This window comes from Symphalangus syndactylus, chromosome 3 (assembly GCF_028878055.3).
Source record: "Symphalangus syndactylus isolate Jambi chromosome 3, NHGRI_mSymSyn1-v2.1_pri, whole genome shotgun sequence".
NCBI classification, from domain to species: Eukaryota; Metazoa; Chordata; class Mammalia; order Primates; family Hylobatidae; genus Symphalangus; species Symphalangus syndactylus.
Window position 1 is genome coordinate 105,566,333 of NC_072425.2, and position 27,840 is coordinate 105,594,172.

General features: G+C 40.7%; 1 protein-coding gene across 1 annotated transcript; it reads left to right on the forward strand.

Annotated features, from left to right (window-relative positions):
* Positions 1-324: 324 nt before the first annotated feature.
* Positions 325-27,485, forward strand: PON1 (paraoxonase 1). Its single transcript, XM_055269982.2, has 9 exons — positions 325-455; positions 6,418-6,488; positions 7,994-8,049; positions 9,293-9,461; positions 13,393-13,519; positions 16,732-16,932; positions 18,676-18,757; positions 22,699-22,827; positions 25,926-27,485. Exons 1-9 carry the CDS (start codon positions 382-384, stop codon positions 26,082-26,084), a joined length of 1,068 nt encoding a protein of 355 aa, XP_055125957.1. The 5' UTR covers positions 325-381; the 3' UTR covers positions 26,085-27,485.
* Positions 27,486-27,840: the final 355 nt, after the last annotated feature.

Below are 27,840 nucleotides of genomic sequence, written 5' to 3' on the forward strand. Positions count from 1 at the left end.
GAATCTCTCTGAGCCTCAAGGACCGGGATAGCACAAAGTGAGTGCTCACCAAAGCTTGACTGTCCTTTCCCATGGCAATTTGCTTCAGCTTGTTTGATTTCCCCTCCCCGACCGGACTAGGCACTTATTCTCGGTCTTCTCTCTTTACAGTTGGAAGGAACAAAATGGGGCGTTTGGCTTAAAGTGCTCAGCTCCGGCGGTGGGAGCTGACCGCAAGCCGCGCCTTCTGTGCACCTGGTCCGCCCAGCTAGCTGCGGACCCGGCGGGGAGGGGCGGGACGGGCCAATCGGCGCTGCTCCAGCGGGGCTGCGGCTGCAGGCAGGCAGAGCCTCCTAGCCCGTCGGCGTCTGTGCCCATCGATCCCTTCGTCTATCCCCGACCATGGCGAAGCTGATTGCGCTCACTCTCTTGGGGATGGGACTGGCACTCTTCAGGAACCACCAGTCTTCTTACCAGTAAGTTGGGTTGCGGTGAGGGCTGCAGCCTTCGTCCTACTCACTCCCTGCCAGCTCCACGAGCCCCCAGAGAGTTGGGTCCAGGCTGTTAACAGAACATTTACAAGCAGGTGCTAGATGCACACTCTGCGGGGGTTTCATAAATGTTTGTCCAGCCGTCAAGCGTCACTTGAAAACAAACTCTTGCTCATGGCCTGAGACATGGGATAAGGAGGCAATTGCCAGGGGTGTGAGTGCCCAGGTTGTCAACATACACGAATTAATTTTTCATGAAGATTTGTGTGCCCTGGCTACAGAACCCCCAGGCCGGGGGTTCTCCTGATATTTTGTGTATTAGAGAAAGGAGCCCCCGTTGCTTCTGCGCCTTGACTGCCTGGCCATGGCAAACCTTTCAGGCTTGAAGATTCTCAAATTGAGGCTACTGAGGGCCACAGCAAAACTGCATGTGGACCCGAGCAGGTGGGAGCTAACGTGTGCTGTGATGGCTCGCTTCAGTGGGGGCAGGCCGGGAAGAGGGAACCCTGGAGCCAGCATCTGATGTCCTGGGGTTTAGCTCTGCCCCGTGAGTATGGGATTTTGGGCAAATCACTTTACATCTCTAAACTTAGCTGCTTCAGTTAACTGGAAATGGTAATACACACTGCCTGCGACAGAGTAGCTATTCAATAAATGTTAGTTCTCTGCTTCCCTTTAAAGTATTTAATAAAGGGTTAAGTGCTATACAAGGGAGGTGGGGATATTTTAAGAATGTATCAAAAGTTTCATAACTTTTAACAGGAGTTCAAAGTCTAGAGATCATCCTAGTCTCTAAGGCTTAGTCAACAATGCCTTATTTACTTTAAAGTAAAACCTAATAAAAATTAAATATAAAAAATTATATGAGCTTATGGACTAATTAGAAGCTTACATGCAGAATGGGTTTTTACTATTTATTGTGGAGGTTTTTCTAATTTTTTTAAGTTACAGAGTGCAGAAAAAAAGTAAGAAGCAGTTGATATTCATGGCTTTTAAATCATGTAAAAATTACAGTTTGTGAGTTTTTATTAATCACAGTGCTGGTGGCTGCCAAAGGAGATTATAGGTATAGATAAAAATATATAGATAAAGGATGGGTTGCTGAACCTCCTGGAGTGGCCCAGACAGAGGAAGGAGGGGAAATTGTACCCACTGTTGGAAACCCCTAAAACCTAGCTACTCAACTGGGTCTGGGGACCAGATGCCTGAGCGTCACCTAGGGGCTCCCTGCACATGCAGAATCTCAAGCCCTGCCCCACACTATTGAATCAGAACCAGCGTCACTGAACAAACTCCCTGGGGGATTAGAGATAATGAATCTGCCCCAGGGAGAGAAGGCAAGAGATGACATCACGAGGCCTGCATCAGGAGCAAGCCAAATCCCCAGGGTAGATGCATCCTTTTTTCCTCAGACTTGGAGTGTATGTGTGTGGGGCTCACAGGAAGCTATATATGTGTGGGCTGGAGGGAACTTAAGGAAGCACACAAGGGATGCCTCAAGAGACTTCTGAGTTTCCCAGGTGGGAGCAGCACAGAGAAAAGAACTGAGAGAGTTCCCCTAGACCACGAGTCTCCCACCCACGAGTCTCCCACCTTTGTAGTCGGCTGTATATGCCGCACAAATCCATGGAATGCCTTGGATGATGGTAGAAACAGCTCCCCTCCCCTACCCCAACTTGGGCTATGGAATGTTGCAGCATCTGTATGACAACTTCCTTGTCCCTACATTGCCAATTGCAATACGTGAGTCCACTGAGTTTCCCTTCTCAGAAGGAAACCACAAAGCTAACGTTGGGCCTCTCAATGCATTTCTGCCATTCCATGCTTACTGTAGGCAACACACAGTTGTGGGAAGAGAGTAGTGGTGGATTCCTGATGACCTGGATTAGATCTCATTTCTGCAACTTTCAAGTTATTTTACCACTTTATTCCAGAAAAGTTCCAGCCTGTTTCTCCACCCGAAAATTAGGGGATAATAATACATATTACAGCATATATATATATATATATATATATATGCATATATTATATTTATATTTACATAAAACATATAAATAAAACTAAGTATATATATGTATATAAATCAGGCATATAGCAGGTGTCCTGTAAATGTTAGCTTTTATAGCTGTCATATGTGATCTCAAAAATCGAGAGTGATACTTGAATATGTATTATAATCATACCTCATTGAAAGTCTGAGATAAGGACAAATAATCCTCCAACCCTCCAGTCTCCTCTATGAATGCAACCAACACCATCTTCTCAGTCCGATGTACTTGCCTAGTATCTCCACAAAACACTTCAGTGGACATCTGCAGAGTACCTTCTCTTTGCAAATGTTGTGTTTCTGCTGGAGGTTATAGGAATGAATAGGATGCAGTATTCACTCAGCAATTTTAAAGTCTACTGGGAGCAAAAGAACAAAAACTGACAGCTGTGAAACTGACAACTATGACAATTATGGTAAGAAAGTTGACAGACGTATATGTGAAGGTTCCTGGGGGTAAACTAAGGAGTTATTAATCCCAGCGCAGAAGACTGGAGAAGCTACAAAGCATCATGAGTAGGGGTCTTCCCAGTGGGTAACGGGCTTAAGAGCATTCTAGGTGAAGGGAAAAGTGTGAGCAAATAAAAAGAGGTTTGAAAGAGATACAGGAAAGAGTCCTTAGTATCATGACACCTAATTTCAAATCCCAACTCTACCCTCTTAAATAAGAAACCACGTGCAAATTACTCAGCCTCTCAGTGCCTCCATTTCCTTACCTACAAAACAGGGTAAACATTCATCTTTTTCTCAAAGGTGGCTAAAAAGATTAAATGAGGAAGTATGTGTGAGAGCCCTTATTGGGGGTTGGCACATAGTAGTCCATGAAAAGGAATTTGAATGAATGAGGCATGTGTAGTAGCAGAAAATAGACTGATAAGAGTGAATTTGGCCCCAAGAAGATATTGAGAATGGATACGGATTTCTTAATGCCTAGGCAAAGATCTCTGCTTTCTTCTGCAAGCAGCCAGCATGTATTTTCACTGAATACTTCTGCTTTGGTTTGGATGTTTGTCCTCTCCAAACCTCATATTTGATCTCCAATGTTGGAGGTGGGGCCCAATGGGAGGTGTTTGGGTCATGAAGATGGATCCCTCATGAATAGATTAATACCTTCCTTGGGAGTGAGTGAATTCTCACTCTATTCATTTCGAGAGAGCTGGTTGATTGAAAAGAGCCTGCTACCTCTCCCCTCTCTTACATCCTCCCTCATCCCATGATCTCTGCGAGTACTGGCTCCTCTTCATCTTCTGCCATGAGTGGAAGCAGCCAGAGCCCCTCACCAGATGCAGATACCCAATCTTGAACTTTCTAACCATCCAGAATCATAAGCCAAATAAACCTTTTTTCTTTATCAGTTGCTCAGCCTCAAATGTTCCTTTACAGCAACACAAAGCAGACTCAGACAAGTTCACAGCAAAGGCTGTATGGTTTCTGCACAGAGTTCAGAGTCTAGTGAATCAGGGATATATCTCAGACATTGACCCTTATCTCTTAGTCCCAGAACATTTGGACTTAAGCCTTTGACAAGATATTTCCTAATAAATTGAAAATGAGGTAGAAAAAATATGAGTTGGATGATAATAACATAGATGGGTAAATTTTCAGGTGCATCTTCCAGCTTTTAAGCAGTATTCTCTGTAGATTTTGCCTGGTCAGAGAGCTAAATGTGAGCTTTGTGTTCATACTTGAATTCCAATCCCTACTCAGCCACTTTATAACTCTGTGGCCTTAGAAAGCCACTTAACCTTGGTCAACTATAACTTAGGGAAAATAACACCTCACAGAGGTGTTTAAGGATTAAACGAGGGCATATACAGTACCTGAACTGTAGTAGCAATGATTATCCTGTTGAGATATGACGTGTTTGGGCCACAAATTGGAACCCAAATCAACAGGTGCTGACTTAATGCCTCCTTGCCCGCCCCAGGCTCCCTTTAACTGTGATTATTCTACCTTTTCCAGGCTAGAGATCATCTTCTATGAGAAAGAAGCCTGAATTAGAATAGGAGCTGACCAGTTCTGCCTTTCTCCATCTTTTGTGAACCCATATGTCTAGTGACCCTTGTGAGTCAGGCAGCGTGAGTATTCTTCCCGTGTGGTTTTGAGTCTAAGAAAAGTGAATTTGACTATCCTTGGTGTTTTTCACAAGTCTTGGCCCATTCAGTGATTTTATGTCCTTGAATCTCTCCTTCCATGCCAGTCTTTGTGTAGTCCTCGGTTATGACCATCACCCTTAACATCTTGTACCTGCCCTTTGGTTCCTTGAGGGCATGCTACAAATATTCACTACACTTTCCCTAGACCAGAGTTTTTTCAAATGGTGGCTAACAAAGTCAATTTAGTAAATAACTACCAACATTTTAAAATAAATGAAACAGAATTGAACAGAAAAGTTAGGAATGTATCACACAGATTAGGACGAGTATTGTTTTGTGAAGCTTGATTCAGATGTGTATACGTATGTTTGTGCATGTGCTGGGCGTTCGCACCATATAAAATACTTTTCCTAGTGTGAGTCTCTGTCTGAAAAGTTTGTAAGCCGCTGCTTTATCACTTCCCCTTTTATTTCCTTATTGTGAATATTTGCAATGATAATGTCAGATTTCCATTTTGGAAATACCTTTCCATTTCTTAGGTTATGGGACAGATTCCAACTTTCCTTGGAAGCCTGTTTTCTAAGTTCACATCTATCAATTAGGAAACCACAGTCTCCTCACTGTCCAAACCTTCATCATCTATTCATTCATCTCTGTGTTTCTAGTACCTAGACTGGTGGCTCTTTACTCTGGTTGTGCGTTGGGACAAACTGTGGCACTTTTACAAAGCAGTTTACTAAGAGGTACTCCTTGCCTCTTAGGTCAGATTTTCTTAGAGAGTGAAAATGATAGCCAGTGGCCTGATGGTAGGAATGTGCTCATTTTTTTCTGAATGAATAAATGAAAGATCAATCGCCCCCAAATTCGTATCATTCGTAAAATTCTTACCACATCGGTAAGAATTTTATCTAGCGTGTCTGTTCCCCCTGTAGCCCATCTTCCTCCTGTGAGTACAAGTAAATTTCTTAGCCTATCTGAAGCCAAATAAGATTTTTAGGGATATTTGGATAATTGTCACTACTTGCTATGACAATACTGTATCATTAGTTCTCAAAAAAAAAAAAAAGTTTATTGTTTAAATCTCTTGGTTGTGCTAATGTCGTCTGTTTCTTTCAAATGCAGCATCAGTAGCTTCGCTCTGCTCAGGCAGCCGGCTGGTACTTCCCTCTCACATCTGTTCATTTTTCCTTTGTCCTTTACGCAGACGTTTTCCATGGTGTTTATGCACTCATATCTAACAAGTCGCTCCTGTATGTGTGTGTGAGTGCACCTGTGTGTATTAAATGCCTTTTTACATGCAGGCCTTGTATATGATTTTTTGAAGTTACAAATCCTTTCAACGTACCTGTATTTTTCAAGCACTACATCACAAAGCAGATGCCCAGTCCAGGCTGTGGAGTCAGATTGGGCAGATGAGTAGGAGGCTGCCCATCTGTCAGCAACTCTAAAACATCAATGGAATAAACTGGAACCGTGTTGCCATTTACCCGGACTTTCCACCTAGCAGTCCTTACACACTGATGAAATTGCTCCTGCTCCTGCCAAAGTACACAGAGCCCTGGAGAGGATATTATGTATCTCTCATGTGTACCTATCCACCTCTGCTAAATAAAAACTAAATATTGTACGCAGAGTTCCCCACTTGTCTTGCCCTGGCCTTGCCTGGAAAAATTGCAGGAAAAACTCTGGAGTTGAAACTCAGGCAAAGTACAGTGAAGGAGAACTTTGTGGGCTGCCTACCTTTGCAACTTAATTATAATTTCTGAATAGTTTTGTGTGTGTTTTATTTCTTTCTCCCCCACAGAACACGACTTAATGCTCTCCGAGAGGTACAACCCGTAGAACTTCCTAACTGTAATTTAGTTAAAGGAATCGGTATGTATGTGAGAGGAAGAAGGGTCTCATTTGAACTTCCGGTATTTTTTTGCTCTTTGTGTGATTAATGTGCCTGTTTAATTCTGTCCAAAAATAAAATTTTTAATCAGGAGAGTCAGTGGTAGTTAATGATAAGTACCATGTTGTTTGACATTTGACTTCACCAACATATTGCCAAGGTGTTGGCAGTTTTGGTTGTTTGTTTTTGTTTGATCAATAGAGCAAAAAAAAAAAAAAAAGAAAAATAGAATAATGTTTAATTCCATGGTAATCTAACCTGAGGAGATGGCAGAAGAAGGGAGGGAGAGCCAGATAAAGCAGTGAATAAAGGTAACTTTTTTTAGAAAGGCTCTGACAGGACTTTGCAATTACCACAAGGCTTCTCCTTATGCGTCTCTCTTTTGATATTGGAGAGGAAAATTTTTTCCAGAAGCTCTCAGCAGATTTCCCCTTAGATCTTATTTGTCAGAGCTGTAGGACATGCTGGTGCCCTAGCTGCAAAGGATGCTGGGAAAGTAATTATCGAGCCTCCAATGTGGGAGGCAGACCCTGTCAGCAAAGATAAAAGGGTAGGAGAATAGCAGCTGGGAGGCAACCAACAAGGAGAGTCCCTGGGCTCAACTCTCCAGCTGGTTCCAACCAACCAGCTTTGTTATTTGAGGACAATCGGTTTGAGATCATGCTTTTGTGTGCTTTGGGTGTTTCTTTTATTTTTTTTCTCTGTTCTTTTAGAATTATTCATCTCAGTTGATTAAGGCTCAGGAGGCTAGACCAGATGACTTAGTACCACTAAATTTCACTAGATATCTTATGGTGCAATTGTTTTCTAGAAAAATGTGATATTGATATCAAATATCACTGGGTTTTTGAAAAGCAAACTTTCCACTAAGTGTATAAATACCTATCAAATAGTTCATTTTTCTCTAGATAAATTGAAATGTTAAAAATTTACACGTACTTAAAGTATAACTTGAAGATAGTCATATTTAACTGATGTTTATAATTAGTAGTAAAAATTCATATTCTTGATCACCTAAAATGTATCCCCACGTTAACTCAACTATCTGGAATTTGCTTATATCTTCAATAGGCTTTCCAAGGGTTTAACTGATTTGGAACTATTAAGTATCAACATATATTTGTAATTTGCCTTGTATCTTTAGAAAACAACAAGTTCTTTTCAAATAATCATGGCTTTTGTATATTTTGTGAATTTCCATGAACTTTAAAAGGATTCAGTCTTTGAGGAAAAAGCTCTAGTCCATCAATTTAAAACAAATATACTAAGTGTAAATTTTAATTAAACTTGTTAATGATATTAATATATTTTCAATTCCCATATAATCGCATTCATCAATTTGAATAAATGAAAGAATGAATTATTCTGAACCTATTAAAGAAGAGTAATATATAGCCCCAGTTTTAAGTGAGGTGTGATGAAGAAATGGATCCACTTCCTGAAATAATATGAAGCAACCTGTACTTTCTGTTCTCTTTTCTGGCAGAAACTGGCTCTGAAGACTTGGAGATACTGCCTAATGGACTGGCTTTCATTAGCTCTGTGAGTGTTTTCTTTCACTTTTCTGTGTTCTAGAAAGTTTGCTAGGACTGGCAGTTTAAGTCTTTCACTTAGGCTTTCTGTATACCCATGCCCACTTTCAAATAAAATGAACAGTCATGTTTTAAAAGACAAATTGTGTATGCATTTACACTTGTGCTATAATTATGATCATGCGTGTTCTATGCATATTTGTGTTCTTCGGTCTACACTGAACCATATTACCTTAGCTTCTATTGCAGCAATTTTTTTGTGAGTTCAGTGTATTCAAGAATTGTTTTCCCCTCAATTGTCTATTCCCTAAGCACTTAGAATTGCCATATTCAAATATTTGCTAAATTAAATATACATTTAATGTATACTACTTCACATGTCATTTCAACTTTCACATTTTTAAACAAATTTCAGAATAAGCCCTTTAATTTAAAATTGTTGATAGGTCCCAATTCCCAATTCCCAAGCTTTGAAGAGAGAATCCACCATATTTGCTGAAACTCTTCTGCATATAGATCGCTATGGTAGCTGATATAGTGCAAAACAAAAGAAGTCCACCATCTGGCCTAGAGATCATTACATAACAGAGTTGATAGGAAACGATAGATAATCATCCAGCCACTTAAAAACCTTTGCTACCCCTTGTAATTTATTTAGTCCAGTTTTCTCTTACAAAGATGGTAGACTAGTCATCCTGCAAAGCAATGTCTTGCAAACTTTCTTGAGCAACATAAGGCGTATTTCAAGCAAAATCTTATATGGGAACACAATATATAAAACAAGAGCTTTGTTGTTTTGATTGAAGGCTAAGAAAGGAGTAGTTCCTCTGGCCCACTAAACCTCTGTCTTTGAGATGCTTCCAAGGACCTACCAGGGAACAGTTTAAAAGCCATAAGCAATATTCTCTCTGTATTCGTTGCTTATATCATTGAAGACTATTATTAATTGCCTCTTTGGTCTGCTCTTCCATTTTTGATCTTTCTCATGGGCTGGAAGCTGTAGTGTGGTGCACATATGACTTTGCTGCAGGGGATGAAAGGGTTTGTGTGGGGTGGTCTAGTGGAGCATGTGGCTTCCAGAAGACTTCTCCTGGGGACCCATCACACAAGCTAACTAAGAGGCTTCCTATGTGGCCATCTGGCTAACCCTGTGGTTTGGAGCAGTCAACACGAACCCATGGGCCATGCAGCGCCTCTATTAGCATTTGAAGTACTGGTATTGTGCTTGATTTTTCTCCTCCATGGTTTATAAGGGATTAAAATATCCTGGAATAAAGAGCTTCAACCCCAACTGTCCTGGAAAAATACTTCTGATGGACCTGAATGAAGAAAATCCAACAGTGTTGGAATTGGGGATCACTGGAAGTAAATTTGATTTATCTTCATTTAACCCTCATGGGATTAGCACATTCACAGATGAAGGTAACAATATTTACTATTTATTAAAATCAAAACCAAACTTAAAACAGAAACAGAAAAACATGCCAATAAATGAATTATTTTTTCTCATCCAAACAAGGCAAAATCATGAATAATGTTCTTACTCTGGGTTTTAAACTTACCCTCTATGTTAATTGAACTTTATAGTAAAACCACTTAAATACTTGAGAATGCTAAAATATTTAAGATTTGTAAAGCACCTAATTTTGTAAAATACTAACATTCACATTATCCCTATAATTACCATAATAATAATATCCAGCCCTGATCATTACAGCTTTTCCGTTTTAAACAATTTTCAAGACTCAGGCATTTACAGGAACAGATTTTTCTAACCCAAGGCATCTGTAACCTATAGGTCCAGTGACAGAAAGTCACCATGGTCAGCTTTCTGCCAGTCCCATCACCTTCAATGCCTCCTGTCTGCTGGTTCCTCTGTTCTGTGTTCAAAATGCTCTTCTGCATGTTGGTCCCTTTCGTCATAACTTGGTGTCATCCTTTATGTCTTTACCCCATTTCTCCCTTTCTATTTGCTGTCACTTCATTGTCTCTGTATTAATTTTCAGCCCCAGTTGCACAATGGTACCACCTGAAGAGTTTAAAAAGACTTGATGCCCAGCCCCCAGCTCGACAGATTCCAATTCCATTAGTCTGAGGGAGGCCTGGATCACAGTACTTGTTAAAAGTTGTTCAGTTGATAAAAATACCAGGCTAGGGTTAAGAACCACGTTTATACCCATTACCTCCATTTCATCATCAGATGATCCCTCATTCAGTTCTTCTTCTGGACTTTCCCCACTGTGGATGGCTAAAATTGCTACCTTGAGAATCATCAGTGATGTTCCTATTAACAAATCTCCTCTCTTCCCTTCCTCCCTCTCCTTCTTTCCCTCTTCCTTCCTTCCTTCCTTCACCTCCTTTTGTTTTTTGTTTTGTTTTTGAGATGGAGTCTCGCTCTCTGCCAGGCTGGAGTGCAGTGGCACAATCTTGGCTCACTGAAACCTCCACCTCCCGGGTTCAAGCAATTCTCCTGTCTCAGCCTCCTGAGTAGCGGAGACCACAGGTGGTCTAATTTTTCATATTTTAGTAGAGATGGGGGTTTCACCATGTTGCCCAGGCTGGTCTCGAACTCCTGAGCTCAGGAAATCCTCCCACCTCGGCCTCCCAAAGTGCTGGGATTACAGGTGTGAGTCACCGCGCTCAGCCTCCTTCACCTCCTTTTATGCTGTTCACCATTTTCTCATTCACAAAACTTGCTCTTCCCTTATACTGCAGTGCACCTAGCTGTTCCGGTTCTCATCCTACTACAGGTTTTCTCCCCAATTCATTGTTTTGTCACTCATTGCTACTTCCCTGAGCACTACCCCAGAGGTTTGATCTTTTACTTCCTCTATATTTTCTCTATTTTAGAACTTTCAAACCAGTGTCACGCTGCCTGCTTTCTAGGAGGACATCCCCAAATAGGGGTATTATTATTATTATTCTTTTCATTAGCCCTTCACTTTTAATGCCGCAGGTGCTTACTAGACACTTCTATTTGGATTCCTTTCCTATAGACACTTTAAACTCAAAATGTTGAAAATGATTTTCCATCCTTTTATATTTCCTTCTCTTCCCCATGTGAGACACACACACACACATATATACATATATATATATATATATATATATATATATATATATATCCCTTTCAATGGACTCTCCACTCATCCACCCATTCATCACCATTATGTTTTATTTAAAAAAAAAAAAATATATATATATATATAATATATATATATATTTTGAGACGGAGTCTCACTCTGTCGCCCAGGCTGGAGTGCAGTGGCGCGATCTCGGCTCACTGCAAGCTCCGCCTCCCGGGTTCACGCCATTCTCCTGCCTCAGCCTCCCCAGTAGCTGGGACTACAGGCGCCCGCCACGACGCCCGGCTAATTTTTTTGTATTTTTAGTAGAGACGGGGTTTCACCGTGTTAGCTAGGATGGTCTCGATCTCCTGACCTCTTGATCCACCCGCCTCGGCCTCCCAAAGTGCTGGGATTACAGGCGTGAGCCACCGCGCCCGGCCTTTAAAAATATTTTTAAGTGCAAAGAAATATAGTGTTTGATGTGTGGATACTTTTTAAAATAAAAATGAGGTAATATTACACAACTCCTTCTATAAATTGCTTCTGCATTAAACACTACATCATGGACTCCTTTATATACAGCACATTTGCAGCTGCTTTGCCAAGGCGATTCGGGATTCAGTTGTGTGGGAGCACCATAATATAGCTCATCTGCTAGCAAATATTTAGGTTGTTCCCACCTTTATGCTCATTGCAAACAATGCCAAAATAAACTTTCTCGCACATGTATTTTCTGTGACTATATCCTTAGGATACATTTCTAGAAGTAGAATCCACCGCACAAAATGTGAATTCAGGTTTTAATCCTCACTTGAATTTGATTTCCAGCATCCTCCTTCCTCAGCTGTATTTAGGGCCTTTGGATTCTTCCTGTCAAATGCCTCTCATGACCTTTCCTGCCTTTTATTGCCAGTGGCATCCTCTTGGTCCAGTCCTTTCTCTCCACATTGCTGGATTACTGCTGTAGCCTCAGCTCATGTTACTCCTTGGTTCAAATCCCCCAGTGAGCAAAGCTTGGATCTTCACCTTAAGCCCTAACAAGACTGATTCTGGCTCCCTGTGGCTTCAGCCCTCTCACTCTCCCACTCTCTCTTGCCTTCACTCTGCTCCCAGCACAGCCTCACAATTAAGTGAATATGTCCAGGAAGTTCTGCCCCTGGGCCTTTGCACACTTTCTCCCCTCAGCCTGGAATGCTCTTTCCCTAGATATCCACATTATTCGTTCTCTTATTTCACTTAGATTTTTGCTCTAACATCCCCTCATCAGAGAGAACATGCCTGACTCCCGTGAAGATAGTACTTCATTACTCTCTATTCTTTTATCCTGTTGTATGTTTCCTTTGTAGCATTTAACACCAACTGAAATAAATTAAACACTTGTTTGCTGAATGGGATAATGAAAATCATCTTAGCAGCTTTCTCTGTTCAAATCTTCTCAATTCAACCTGCCAAAATTTGCATCTTAACATGGTGAAACCCCATCTCTACTAAAAACACAAAAATTAGCCAGGCATGGTGGTGGGTGCCTGTAATCCTAGCTACTTTGGAGGCTGAGGCAGGAGAATCACTTGAACCTGGGAGGCGGAGGTTGCAGTGAGCCGAGATGGCGCCATTGCACTCCAGCCTGGGCAACAAGAGTGAAACTCCATCTCAAAAACAAAACAAAACAAAACAAAAACGCCAATATAATCATGTCAGAGGTTTCAAAAGACCTACTCTTTCTTAAGGCAAAGATCATAATCTAACTTTCACTTGCCAACTCTGATCACACATTCTTGACCGCTTAGACTGGTCGCCTTTGTGTTCTTAAAGTCGCACTGACCCAAGGAAGCTGCTTCTGTTTGTTTGCTACTATTTCTCAGATGTTCTTCTATGGAATTTATCATCTCATACTGTGTAAATTACACCTGATCACACCTTCTCGTATTGGGAGTTCCCATGGTTTTTATCCCTTTCATTGCAACTGTGCATCTCGTGGAGACCATTTGAACTGGAAAACTTAAAGGGTTCTTTGGAGTTTTAGTGTCAGTGATACTCATTCTTGAGAATTTTTTTTTCTCCTGTGGAGTTTTGAGTTTTCAGAGACTGTCACTGGTTCTTCCTTGAGCCACTTTTGTTTGGAACAGGAGCAATCACAAATGCTTCTCTCTACAAAGAGATGAAAATATTCCATCTGTCTGACATCCTAACTACTAGCTGGAGGTGGGTTGAAATTGGTTTTTGGAGACAGGGCTGATGGTGAGAGCTCAGTTAATGTTTCGTTTTTGTTTTTAATCTCCTCTCAGATAATGCCATGTACCTCCTGGTGGTGAACCATCCAGATGCCAAGTCCACGGTGGAGTTGTTTAAATTTCAAGAAGAAGAAAAATCGCTTTTGCATCTAAAAACCATCAGACATAAACTTCTGCCTAAGTACTGAGATATATCACATTTCTATTTTCCTTTAGCTGTAGTGGATAGTTAATCCACTTTTAGTTTTTCCTTTGGCCAGAGTAGGTATGGCTGTTCAACTCTCATTTCTAATGATCACAAACTCCTCCACATGCTCTTCTGAAGAACCTTTTGAGGACTCAAGCCCCTCAGAGATGGCCCATTCTTTTCCTCTCTTGTTTCCTGAGCTGGTTGGACGCTGGCTCCTGGCCTCAGGATCTCCATTCAAGTTATTACCAGGAAAAAAATCCTTCTCTTCTTCAGAACAAGACTTAGTATTTCAAACCCAAACAGCCTTCATAGATAAATTTGACATCATGAGCTTATTTATTTATATTAAAAAGTAGACTCTTAGAATTTCCACGAATTAGAAACACAGACCCAAGAGGAGACCCTGAATCAAGTGCATCTAAGACCTCCTTATACTGCCTCCGCTGCTGTTTGATTGCACAAAATTTATGCAATAGCAGATATGTGGTAACACTCAATTCCACCCTAGGCATCTTGTTCACGTAACATATGGTGAAATAAAACACTCAACGATCTCCAATCTCAGTCAACTTCCTCACATGCCCTATGAAGATTTGGCTTGTAAGGCCAGTGATGGATTTAGGAGAGCAATCTAACACTATCTTCTGAAACACTTACCTCCAACTGATTACGATTTTCTAGAATCCCAACCTATTTTTATATAATTTATGTATAACATTTGACTACCTCCATATTTGTAAATCTAGATTGATACTCTTTGCAGGTACCTAGCTAAGGGGCTGGTATATAGTGTGCACTCTGTGTTACCAGGACCCCTTCCTCTTCTTTCTTATCTGGTGGTTTGAGGATGAGGAAAATGAGATTGGAGAGAAATTGAGTTACTGGATGAGGGCCAATCAACTCACTAGTGGCCAAGTAGAAACCCCAGCTCAGGTCATCTTCTGCCCCACCAAGATGAGTAAAAGTTCAAAGAACAGCTTTTGGTGGAAGAGTTTATTCATGCATTCATTTAACAAATATATTTTGGAGAGAGAATAAGGTCACTGAGTGGAGAATGTGAAGAACACCAAGATTTAAAGTAGAGAAAAGTATGCAGAATGGAGAAGCTGGTCAAATGATAACACTAATAAATGAGCTTTCTCTGTAAGTCAGGTGCTACACTAACTAATTCAAACAGATTATTTTATTGATGTTTTACAAATACCTTCTGAATTAGGTGTTATTATTATATCCATTTTGGATTTTTAAAAGTTGAGGCCTGGACGAATTGTTAAGTTTCCCCAGATGACATCATCAGTAAATGGTGCAGCTGTGATTCTAATCCTGGTAACATGAGTTCAGAGCTAGTGCTTTAAACCGCTACAAAATAGTGAAAAAAATTATGCGTTTTAACATTTAATCTTGGAAATCTCAGGTTTGTCTAAGTTACCGGGTTGGAGTATTTTTTTCTTGAGCCAGTTGCAAAAATATTGGTCTTAGGCAGCATAGGAGACTGAAAATAACCACGGTGCCATAATTAACTAGAGTTCTGCTCTCTCAACCCAAGGATTAGCTGTGTGAATTTTCTTCTTTGTATTTTATGGTTGTTTATAACATTAATATTCCAATAACTAAATCTATTATAATTTAAACCTGTTACTATTCATATATCACAACTGTTATTATTGGTCGTTTACTGTATGCCAGGCATGGTGTGAAGGCCTTTGCATTCATTATTTCATTTTATTCTTACTCTAGCCTTTCAAGGTATACAGAGAAAACAGAGGTTCAGAATAGTGGCTCAAAATTTAGTGACAATGCTGTGGCCCCACAAGCAAGCAGTGTCAGGATTCAGATGATGTCCATCAGATTTCAAAGCTATTACTCTATTACCCTTTAAAAATTTGTTATTTATTTATTTATTTTACTACACCTGGGGGTAGTAAATTTTCAGCAATAAAAAGCTATTGCTCTAAACCATTCCACTTTGCTCTTTTCTGTGAAAAACAGACAAATGATAGTCCAGCATACTAATTTCAGAAATTTAAAAAAGAGAGAGTAAAATCAGATTGCAGATTTATGCCTGGAGCCCGTCCAGACTAATCCTAAGTTCTGAGACCTTTCTTTTTTTCATGTTGTAATAGTGGCTAGCATTGACTGAGGGTTTATTGAATGTCATACTCCCTGCAAAGCACACAACAGGCATTGTCTCATTGTAATTCCCACTGCAACTCCACAAATTAAGATCCTGACCCTTAGTCTTCTACTAATGAGCTGTATGATTTTGAGAATATCCTTTAACCTCTCTTTACAGATGAGAAAACTGAGGCTCTGCATGCCTGTCTAACTTGCCTGAGAGCTCAGAGCTGCGTCAGAGCTGATGCGCTGGCCATGACGCCCTCTGCAATAGAGCAGAGATAATTTTCTCCCAGATCATGCTCTGGGGAACTTCTATCACCTCAATCAGCAAAGAATGACTCACTTATGTGTTCACTATTGTACCTATTAAAGCAGAAAAATAGACTCATATATCTTACATTTTCAGTAACAGAGAATCCTAATCAGAAAGGAAAAAAAAAAAGAAGCCATAGCATTCTATTTCTGAGCATTCTTGTTCATGGACATTTCATTCAGTTTAGAATCACGAAATCTTAAGGCTGGAAGATCAACCAGTCTATCATCCTGCTTTCACAGATAAGGAAACTGAGGTCCTGACATGTGAAAAGATTGATTTTTCTTAGATCACACAGCTAACAGTAGCAGAGCTTTAACTAAAATGCAAGTATCCAGGCTGCTGGTTCAGCATTTTTTCAATTTCTTATGGGAGTTAGTTCTATGTGAGCACAGATATGTGAGCACATTTTTGCCCTGACACTGATTTCTGGCCTAATTTAATTTCTACTGAATTTAGTGTGTTTACACACAGACACACACAGATACACACACACACACACACACGACGTAACATTATTTTAAGATACATATAATAGGATTTTTATGTTACAGTGCTGTAATCACCTCCTCAGATTTCTTAGACCAATGATTGTCTTTAAGGATTGTATTGGCAGGACTAATTTCATATTAATTCTGTTCCATTATAGCGAGCATGAAGGCTCCATGCCATATCTTGATTTTAGGAATAGACAGTGAGGAATGCCAATTAATAATCCTGTAATGTTCAATACCTTCACCTTATATACTATGTGTGTATGTTTTAATTGCAGTTTGAATGATATTGTTGCTGTGGGACCTGAGCACTTTTATGCCACAAATGATCACTATTTTCTTGACCCCTACTTACGATCCTGGGAGGTGTATTTGGGTTTAGCGTGGTCGTATGTTGTTTACTATAGTCCAAGTGAAGTTCGAGTGGTGGCAGAAGGATTTGATTTTGCTAATGGAATCAACGTTTCACCTGATGGCAAGTATGTGAACTGTCTGAAATGTAGTGGATTTACTCAGATTCTCAGGAGAGATCTTGGAATATATTCTTTTTTTAAGTAATATGATACATTTTAACATGTTACCCTAGTGAGATAAAATTAGGAAAAATGTAAAATGTCTTAATTTTTCAGGGGGTGAAATGATCAAATCAAAAATTTCATTGTGAAGGCATACTGGCTTTATTTCCTTTTTGGAAAGAAAGTACATCTTAAGAGGGGGAACTGTGATGAAGATTTAGTATGTCTGAATAGCTTTGCTTTGAGTAAAGATGTGAGTGTATAATGAGATGAATAGTATGCAGGTATATGTCAGTAGTGAAGGTTTATGACAAGATAAAGAATTTGTACCAAAATGTAAATCAAGGCAATACTTCCTTCATCAAGAAAGTATTACTGTGAAAAACAAGTCAGTTTAACTAAGCAGTGTGCTTAATGATGTATTTGATTTATAATGTTATCTCATGGTGAGCTACAACAAACAATTTGCAAACCAACATTGGTCTGGAGACTGCATTTTGGATAGCATTGGTATATACATGAAATATCTATATTCATCCATACATATGCCCTTTCTCATCTTGTGTCATCATCAAGGATTTCAGAGTCAGTAACATATGCTTAGAAAAAGCAACAGGGGCCAGGTGTGGTGGCTCATGCCTGTAATCCTAGCACTTCGGGAGGCCAAGGTGGATGGATCACCTGAGGTCATAGACCATCCTGGCCATCATGGCGAAACCCCATCTCTACTAAAAATACAAAAATTAGCCAGGCGTGGTGGCGCACTCCTGTAATCCCAGCTACCAGGGAGGCCAGGCAGGAGAATTGCTTGAACCTGGGAGGTGGAGGTTGCAGTGAGCTGAGATTGCACCACTGCATTCCAGCCTGGGTGACAGAGCAAGACTCTGTTTTTTTTTTTAAAAAAAAAGAAAGAAAGGAAAGAAAGGAAGGAAGGAAGGAAAGAAAAGAGAAAGAAAAAGAAAGAAAGAAAGAAAGAAAGTAAGTTAAAGAAAGAAAGAAAGAAAGTTAAAGAAAGAAAGAGAAAGAGAGAAAAAAGAAAAAGCAAGCAAGCAAGCCAGAGCAACAGGGACAGGGACAGCTTTTAATTATTCATATCATAGACCAGTTTTTGAAAATAGAAGATAATTGAGCAGTAATTTTTTTTTGTTGTTGGGGGGATGCACAGTGCTTAGACTAACCCCAGATCTTTGTGGGGTATGACTAAAGCCACAGGGTCAGGACCACACTCAGGGCAGAAGAGGAGGAAGACTTCTCTCAATCCAGGCCAAGCAGCTTTTCTTCTCTTATATTTTCTCTGGATTAAAACAAGGGGCTGTTGTCCAAGGGCTTTCCTGCAACTTTCCTGAGAGAGAACTCACTATCCCCTGAAATGCAGAACCTGGGGCTTGACACTAAATTGACAAACCAAAAGAGAAACACTGTAGTGCATTTCACTCCCAGATACTAAAAGTTGGTGTTAGGGCTAAGTTCCTTCCGTACTGATAAGGACAACTATGTCCCCTCCTTCAGAAACAACTTTTCAGAGATTAAACCCCTCTGTGCACTGTAAACTCACTGAGTTCTTTCAGAATTTAGTGTGTTTGAGATGGGTTCCATTTTCCATTCCTTAAGCAAAGTTCTTCCCGATGAATCGTTATTACAACTTCATCTTAATCTCTCAAATTGTGTTACTTCTAGTACTTTGATGTAGCTCTTTCTTCTTTGAAGGTATGTCTATATAGCTGAATTGCTGGCTCATAAGATTCATGTGTATGAAAAGCATGCTAATTGGACTTTAACTCCATTGAAGGTAAGATGTATTAACACTGTAAGTTTGCAGAGTGATAATTAGATTCTAATTGATTTGTGAAATTAAATGTGAAGAAAAAAGGACTGCTTAATTGGAGTGGGTGAGAACCAATTTTTCACTCCTTTATTAAGAGTCATTAGCATGGTTATGTGTTTGTTGTTCATTTTTACTCAACTGCAGAGTGGCAAACAGCAAACCCCACCTCTCACCCGTGAACCTTGCATTCTTTCTGCTGTAGCAAATTTTAAGCTTCGCATTGTGTTCCCAGATCCTCCTTCCATCCCTCCTTTCCTGCCTTTCTTCCTTCCTTTCTCCTGTTCTCCCTCTCCTCCGCCTTCCTTCCCTCTCCTCCCCTTCTTTCTCTTTTTTCCTCTGCGTTGATGGAACAGCCAAGAAATAGCCTCCAATTTTACTTCATGCAGGGCTGCTCTCCGCAATGTTTATGAAGTCCACGCTCTCACGATGGCTGCCAGGTGACCTGGCTGCCCCTCACCTCTCTGCCTTTACCTCCAACCATTGTGTCCCTGCCCCACGTCTCCTGCCACTGTCTCAGAACGGGGCACCATACCCTCTGCTAGGAGGAGAAACCTTCCTTCAGATCTCCATGACCCTCTCCTTCATCTCCTTTCATTTTTACTAAAACGTCACCTCGGTCTTCGAAACCTGGAACTGCTCCCTCCCCCTACATATTTTCCCTCGCCCTTCCTGCTTTATTTTTCCATTCAGCGTGTATTGCTAACATATACTATATATTTTATTCATCCCCTTTATTACCTGATTCCCCAACTAGGGTGTAAGCTCCACCAGGACAGGCTGTTTTTCTATTTGCTTCTGGTACAATTCGCATTGCCTAGCTGGCACTTAACAAATACTTGTTAAATTACTGTGGTGGGGCTGGGCATGCTTCAGGGGTTCACCTCCTGCCCCCACCAATTCTGGTCGTCTGAAGGTTGGTGTCAAAAGGGGTGAAAACACAAAGGAGAGGAGAAAGAGACCAAGAGCAAACTAGAGCCCTAAGAAAGCAGCCCTCTACCTCCGAAAAACAACAAGACGGTGCTTTCCTGCCATAAACGCCCACTGCAGGAAGCACTGTCAGCGCCAATTGTATGACTGTTCCTGTCAGCACATCCGAGAGACTGTCATGAGGGGCCTCACTCAGAGAAAATTACCTTAAAGCAACATCAAATGTAACATCGTGTTTGACATTAAAAATCACTGGCAGGGCTAGTTTGGTATTAGGTCAAGTAAAATGGAATTTCACACGCTCGTACTGGCTGAGGGAATAAAAAGCAAGCTGCGGTTTTAACAATAGGTATTTCTGTAAAACGAAAGTTAAAGAATTTCATGAGAATAGAACCCAATGTAACATACATTCACCACAGAATGTCAAGGCTCTGCTCTCACCAGGGCGAGACTGAGGGCGAGGCCAATTTCAGCAACAGACCGTGCCTGTCTCCCATCATGAAAACCCCAAAAAGGTTATCCATCAATTGTCACATTATTCATTCTTTTGAAAGACTGTATTAATTAATATCAGTTAATTAATGCCCGAGAGTGCCAAGTAATTTGATAAACTAGCTGAGGCTAATCTTAAATTTGTGATGAGGTGTGGATGGGTTTATGTCCAATCGGATATTATTCAGCCTTAAAAAGGAATGAAGTTCTTAGCCGGGTGCAGTGGCTCACACCTGTAATCCCAGCACTTTGGGAGGCTGAGGTGGGTGGATCACGAGGTCAAGAGTTCAAGACCAGCCTGGCCAACATGGTGAAACCCCATTTTTACTAAAGATACAAAAAAATTAGCCAGGCATGGTGGCACATGCCTATAATCCCAGCTACCTGGGAGACTGAGGCAGGAGAATCACTTGAACCCGGGAGGCAGAGGTTGCAGTGAGCTGAGATTGCACCATTGCACTCCAGCCTGGGCAACAAGAGCAAAATTCCATCTCAAAAAAAAAAAAAAAAAAAAAAAAAAAAATGAAGTTCTGATACCTGCTACAACATGGATGAGCCTTGAAAACATGATGCTAAATGACATAAGCCAGCCACAAAAGGATAAATATTGTATGATTTACTAATAGGAAGTACCTAAAACAGGCAAATTCATGGAGACAGAAAATAGAATAGAATGGTGATTACTAGGAACTTGTGGGAGAGAAGGGTACAGGATTTCTATTTGGGGCTGATTGAAAGTTCTGGAGAGAGATGATGATAATGGTTACACAACATTGTGAATATACTTAATGCCACTGTGTTTTACACTTAAAAATGGTTAAAATGTCAAATTTTATATATATTTTACTACGATAGAAATAATTCTCTCCTCTCTCCAAAAAAGATTCCAGGACTTAGTCAATGAATTAGTCACACTTCAATGAACCTCAATTCGCAAAAACCTGGAATATTTGTTAACAGAGAATACTCTGTTTTCCCCAAAGAGAATAATTTATTATGTTTTCTTGACCAAGGAATGCGAATTTTTCCAGTTGCCTTTATGGGAGTGTGAGATGTGATACGCAGGGGTCTTGCCGTGAGTTAGCATGGAGAGGAATTATTTATTTGCAAGGCAAATAGTTCATTGCTGGACTCAGAACAGGCTCCCTGCTGGACTGTCAGCACTTCCATGGCATGAGCTGTGTCTGCTGGGTACCTGGTGCTCTCCAGGTGCTGCGTTCCTTGCAGACCTCATGTAGGAGCTCAGAAATTGCGTGTTGAATGAATGGGACCCCAGGTTTCTGTGTCCTTCTCCCACTCTCACTCTCATCTCAGTAGGTTTCATCTGCCATGGAATTCACCAATTGGCTGTACTGCTTCCAAAGATAAGAGCAAAGCCCTGAAACAAACATTTTCCTCATTTAAAGACATTATGGTATCAGAGTGGTGTGCTGATACTGGGATGGACAGGGGTTTAGGGATGGAGAAAGCATGGAGCCACCTGCCTTGCCTGTCTCTGGGGTAAGAAAGACTGATGGCTCTGCATGGTGGCGAGATTGAGGCTCTGCCATGATGCTTGAGCCCTCTAATCCCTCCTTGGGCATGTGAAGAACAGCTCTCATTTTGAGTAGGAGGCACAGGGAAATGTTGGTTTTCTGCAGCTGTCTGCTCATTCCCTGGCTTTTGCAATGAGTCATGACCAGTTATTTACAGGTTCTCTGGGCACTGAGGTATGCTGGCCTCTGAGGTACATGGTAGATATTATTTCTCCAACTGAGAATTAGAGGTAAACGAATAGATGGGATTTCTCCCCGGTAGAAGGCAGCCAAGATGATGAATGGTGGAATTAAGAATCATTGGTATTATTTATGATCCTTGTAGAGAGCCTCGACAGCAATCTGTGCAGTCATCAAATGCTTGCAACTTATATTTAGAGAATAAACAGCAGAAGAACAGGGAATTGAATAACATCAGGAAACTAAAGAACAAACTTTCCCTCAACTACAAAGCAAAAATGAGACCCTGGGTGATCATTTCTTCTCTGGCTGCACAGCCTATGATTAGCCATTAAAGAGTCCACGTTTCATTGATGTTCTTCTGAGAAAGAATCTACATTTCCTGGTTGTTTTCTGAATGCTTTTTAAAATATCATTAGCACATGCCATTTTAGAAGGAGCTGTTAGGTGCTGCACTGAAAACTTCTTTTTTTCAGTTTTAGGTCCATGCACAGATGTTGGTACAAATGATTTTGTCTAACTTTTAACAGTCTTTCTTGGCTTTCAGTATCTCCCCCCTGCCCAATTCTGCCCTGGAAATTGACAAAATACTAGCATAGATGAAGGTCAGAGGAATTTTGTGAGTCCTATTGAAATGGGGCGGAATTGTATCCTTGGAAGCAGCAGCGTGGTGACCAAGGACAAGAGGCAACTTTTCTCTGATATATTTTGCTCCATCACAATTGTGTTTTACTTTATGTCTTGTTCTTTTCTTGTTTTTAATCTCTTAAGTCCCTCGACTTTAATACCCTCGTGGATAACATATCTGTGGATCCTGAGACAGGAGACCTTTGGGTCGGATGCCATCCCAATGGCATGAAAATCTTCTTCTATGACTCAGAGAATCCTCCTGCATCGGAGGTAAGTTTTAAAAATGAACCAGATAAGTGACTTTATTCCCAGCTACTGTTTTTTCAGTTGAAAACATAATTCTCAATTCTTTTTTTTTTTTTTTTTTTGAGGCAGAGTCTTGCTCTGTCGCCCAGGCTGGAGTGCAGTGGTGCGATCTCAGCTCATTGCAAGCTCCGCCTCCCAGATTCACATCATTCTCTTGCCTCAGCTTCCCAAGTAGCTGGGACCACAGGCACCTGCCCCCACGCCCGGCTAATTTTTTGTATTTTTTTTTTTTTAAGTAGAGACAGGGTTTCAACCTGTTGGCCAGGATGGTCTTGATCTCCTGACCTTGTGATCCACCCACGTCGGCCTCCCAAAGTGCTGGGATTACAGGCGTGAGCCACCGTGCCCGGCCAATTCTCAATTCTATGTGCACATAAAAGGGGGGACGTAGATAGATGATCCAAATGATCAGAAATGGAGGCTTTTGGAGGTGCTTTAGTCAGAGTCTAGGCAAGAACCACATGGCACACTTAAACTGGATAATTTGAGGGGAGTTTAATCAAAGGACTATATACAAAATGTGTGGACACAGTGTAGGGTAATCAACAGAGGATAATGCAGTACCCCAGGGCTAGCAAGGGAGGGAGGAAGTGAATACCAGAGGCCAGAACAGGTAGACGGTGGTGGGTGGAGAGGGTTGCCTGAGAGGAACTTGGCCTCTGGTTAAGGGATCCTCAAAGAACATAATGATGCCATACTGCTATGGTTTAATCATTCATTTGTTACATGCCTTCCTATTCAACTCCCCCTTCCTGTGTGGTGGTATACGCACAGGTACATGCAATGGACCAGTCCTGGAGCACATTGGCCAGCCTCTCTAGATCTTCCTGCAGGTGGCAAGATAAATAGCTGGAATTATTCTGGCATAGAAGATCTCATCTTCCACCTTAGTTGCAGTACTCAAAGGTCCCATTTTTTGTCCATGGTCTTTATTCAGTGAACTATTTTGGGTATAAATAAGAATTTGCAACCTACTTCAATATAGGTATTTGCACATTTACTGAGTTTTCAGTATCTACTAAGGATACTTATTATTTACATCATATATATGATATCATTTTGACATATTGTCTACTGCTGTGTATTGTTAAAGCTCAGTCTTAAGAGTCCATTTCACCTGCCCAACAGGAAAAAAAAAGTGTTAAAGCCCATATCTCTTTGGTTAAAAAAAAAAAATCCAAATGTATATTTCCATTTACCTTATGGCTCTCTTACCTTTTATCTCTAGGTTTACAGGACAATTGTGATCATGTTTAATGGCAATCCTTTGTGCCTTTTGCTAGTTTTTAGCTATTAGGGTTGCTGAATGGTACGTTTAATAGAATTGAAGAAATGTATGCTGTGGAGTGTTCAGTGCTCAGAACTGAGCAGAATGTTAGATTCTAATTTGTTCTTGCTTGTTAGCTCATTTAGTAATCTTGGGTCATTTGCTATAGCATGGACTTGGTTTGTTGTTCTGGAAAAAATACTTCATTTCTAATGATTGATCTGCAAAGGAATAGCAAAAAGTAATAACAATTCATTATCTAATGCACTGCCCCTAGAAGAGTGATTTAGTTTTATTAACAAGAAGCTTAGCTAAGCCAAGGTGTACCATCAACTATTTCCCTGTAACTACTACATGTTAATGCTATGGCAATTTCCTAAGACATCTGTCTTTGGTGCCAGCTATTTTTAAGAGGTCATTTTGAACGTTCCCATAGACCCTTTTATATCCATGCAGTGGCCTTCACAGTCTGCCACATTTGTGATGTAGATATCCTTTCTGCAAGTCATTATGTATTATCATAAAGGCTTAATAATAGAAAGTTAGAGTTGAAGGGGAATTTAGAGATAATCTAGTCCCACCCATTTCATTCTACAGATGAGAAACAAATGTCAGTGGAAGATCCAAGACATGACCCAGGTCTCCCACCTCAGTGTAGTGCTTTTCATACTAAGTTGAATCACATGCGATTGCTATTTTTGACAGCCAGAATGATCAAATATTGGCTATTTCATATGGTTGGCTTAACATGATACTACACTGTTATTAATGATACAATCACATTTCTCCTCAATTAAGTGAAGGAAACTGTTACAAAATCTTATACATTTAGAGACAGGAGGTTAAGTTCAGAACGCATGAGTATGGTACAGAGATGTTTTTTGAGGGCCAAAATTTTTTTTCTTCTTTGTCTGCATTTTAAAAACCAGGAATTAAGTGTAAACATCCAGTTCCCTGGCTTACCTGAAAATACATGAAAACAGACCTTAATTACTGCATGGCAACAGTTTGGCTATTGCTGAGTGTATTAGTCAATGTTCCCTAGAGGGACAGAACTAATAGGATAGATAGATATATATATATATATGTAAAGGGGGGTTTATTAAGTATTAACTTACCTGATCACAAGGTCCCCCAGTAGGCTGTCTGCAAGTCTGAAGAGCAAGGAGAGCCAGCCTGAGTCTCAAAACTGAAGAATTTGGAGTCTGATGTTTGAGGGCAGGAAGCATCAGCATGGGAGAAAGATGTAGGCTGGGAGGCTAGGCCAGTCTCCCCTCTTCATGTTTTTCTGCCTGCTTTATATTTGCTGGCAGCTGATTAGATTGTGCCCACCCAGATTAAGGGTGGGTCTGCCTTCCCCAGCCCACTGACTCAAATGTTAATCTCCTTTGGCAACACCCTCACAGACATACCCAGGATCAATACTTTGCATCCTTCAATCCAATCAAGTTGACTGTCAGTATTAACCATCATACTGAGTAACTGCTTCCTCCCTCCACATTGACTGAAATCCCCACTGCTCCCTAATGTCCCACATCCAGGATGCGCTGCTCATTTGCATTTCCTGCCTCGTCCCTGTAGGTCTAGATACTCTCCACCTCTGCTAAAGATCACTTGAGATCAGTACCCACCTGTTCCCAAATGAGGAAACAGGTGTGTTAAGTGTAATTTTGGAACAAAATAGGATTTATCTCATTGTATAAGATTATATGGCTTCTTATGGAGGATAACCCTATTCTGCATGATTATTTTAAGTGACAACAAAAATATTAACCCAATGTTATTTCTTCCACAGGTGCTTCGAATCCAGAACATTCTAACAGAAGAACCTAAAGTGACACAGGTTTACGCAGAAAATGGCACAGTGTTGCAAGGCAGTACAGTTGCCTCTGTGTACAAAGGGAAACTGCTGATCGGCACAGTGTTTCACAAAGCTCTCTACTGTGAGCTCTAACAGACCGATTTGCACCCATGTCATAGAAACTGAGGCCATTATTTCAACCGCTTGCCATATTCCAAGGACCTAGTGTTCTTAGCTGAACAATGAATGCTGACCCTAAATACGGACATCATGAAGCATCAAAGCACTGTTTAACTGGGAGCGATATGATGTGTAGGGCTTTTTTTGAGAATACACTATCAAATCAGTCTTGGAATACTTGAAAACCTCATTTACCGTAAAAATCCTTCTCACTAAAATGGATAAATCAGTTATGTCAATTGTCAGATATTAAATAACAGTGTGTGACCCCAAAAGTACTTACCCTAAAACATGAGTTGCCTGAAAGCACATGTGTGTATTGCTGCCTTGCCATGTCTTGTTCAGAAGACACAGGGGAGCAGGGTTAGCTCACATGTCTTTAGAACTCCAGTACTCACCCAGGGACTCCAGTTCACAGGCCAGAAAACATATGCATTATGAAGGTCCCCTCTACTCCACACACATAGTAAGTCTGACTATGGCAGTCAGACTTACTCCCATTTTCCCTTCGATATATGACTTTCTCAGTAAACATTAGCCTGAATTATTCCAACTCCCCTTGTACTCTTGCTTTTTCAATTCTCCTGTTGCAATGACACATAGGAAAATCTTAAAATTCTTGGGAGTGTTGTCACACCTGAAAATTATGAGTCTCTATAATCTTGGCACAAATTGTACATTAGAGTGTCTTTGACTTGGTGAAAGGAAGTTTGTTCACTTTGATGATTGGATACAGAATGAATCCCATAATTGACTCGGGCAAAGCTACAAGAAGTGTCCCCAAAGACTACACTGTTGTTGAGGTGGTGGTAGTGCTGGTGGGTTTTTGTTTAATATTTAAACTTGTTGTGGGGGCTGAAAAGAAAAAAATAGAAAGGTAAACAAACAAATAGAAAAGATCAACAACAACCCCTTTGGCTATCTTCTGAGACATGACTAGGAAGAAAACATGACTTTACCATTTTGTTATAGAGGCTGATATATAAAGATTACCCACCTTCATTTATTTGTTTTTCTGTTTTGAAGGTATAACCTTCATGATGAATTACTTCTTTGGGGTGTTAAGGCAGTGACTTTAGAAACAAATTTCTTGTTTTTGTTTTGTTTTTGAGACCGAATCTCACTCTGTTGCCCAGGCTGGAGTGCAGTGGTGCGATCTCGGCTCACTGCAACCTCTGCCTCCCAGGTTCAAGAGATTCTTGTGCCTCAGTCTCCCGGGTAGCTGGGACTACATGCGCACACCACCATGCCCGGCTAATTTTTGTATTTTTAGTAGAGACAGGGTTTCACCATGTTGGCCAGGCTGGGCTTGAACACCTGACCTCAGGTGATCCACCTGCCTTGGCCTTCCAAAGTGCTGGGATTACAGGTGTGAGCCACCACACCCAGCCAGAAATGACGTTTTTCTAGGGCACTTGTTATGATGATAGTCTGGCATTTCGGGAAAAATGTTTTGCCAATAAATTGAGAACCACCAACAGTTTAAGAATCACTGACTTGAAGTAATAAACAGCAACATTTTGTCTGGGTCAAAAAACCACTTTCTTCACAGCAAGATTGGAGTTAGTCATGATTCCAGTGACATAATATCCTGTGCCCTACAAGGGCTCAATTCTTCTGAGATGCTGCTCACAGCCCAGGATGCTGGGTTCTCTGAAAGACTGTCTTGAAATTATCAATGAGTGTGATGCTTAGGAACACCCCCAACATATTTCATTATTTAGAAAGA

Coding starts and splice junctions, on each gene's coding strand:
- PON1 (XM_055269982.2), top strand. CDS start 382: ATGGCGAAGCTGATTGCGCTCACTCTCTTGGGGATGGGACTGGCACTC. Junction 9,462..13,392: donor TAGCACATTCACAGATGAAG/GTAACAATATTT, acceptor ATCTCCTCTCAG/ATAATGCCATGTACCTCCTG. Junction 13,520..16,731: donor AGACATAAACTTCTGCCTAA/GTACTGAGATAT, acceptor TTTTAATTGCAG/TTTGAATGATATTGTTGCTG.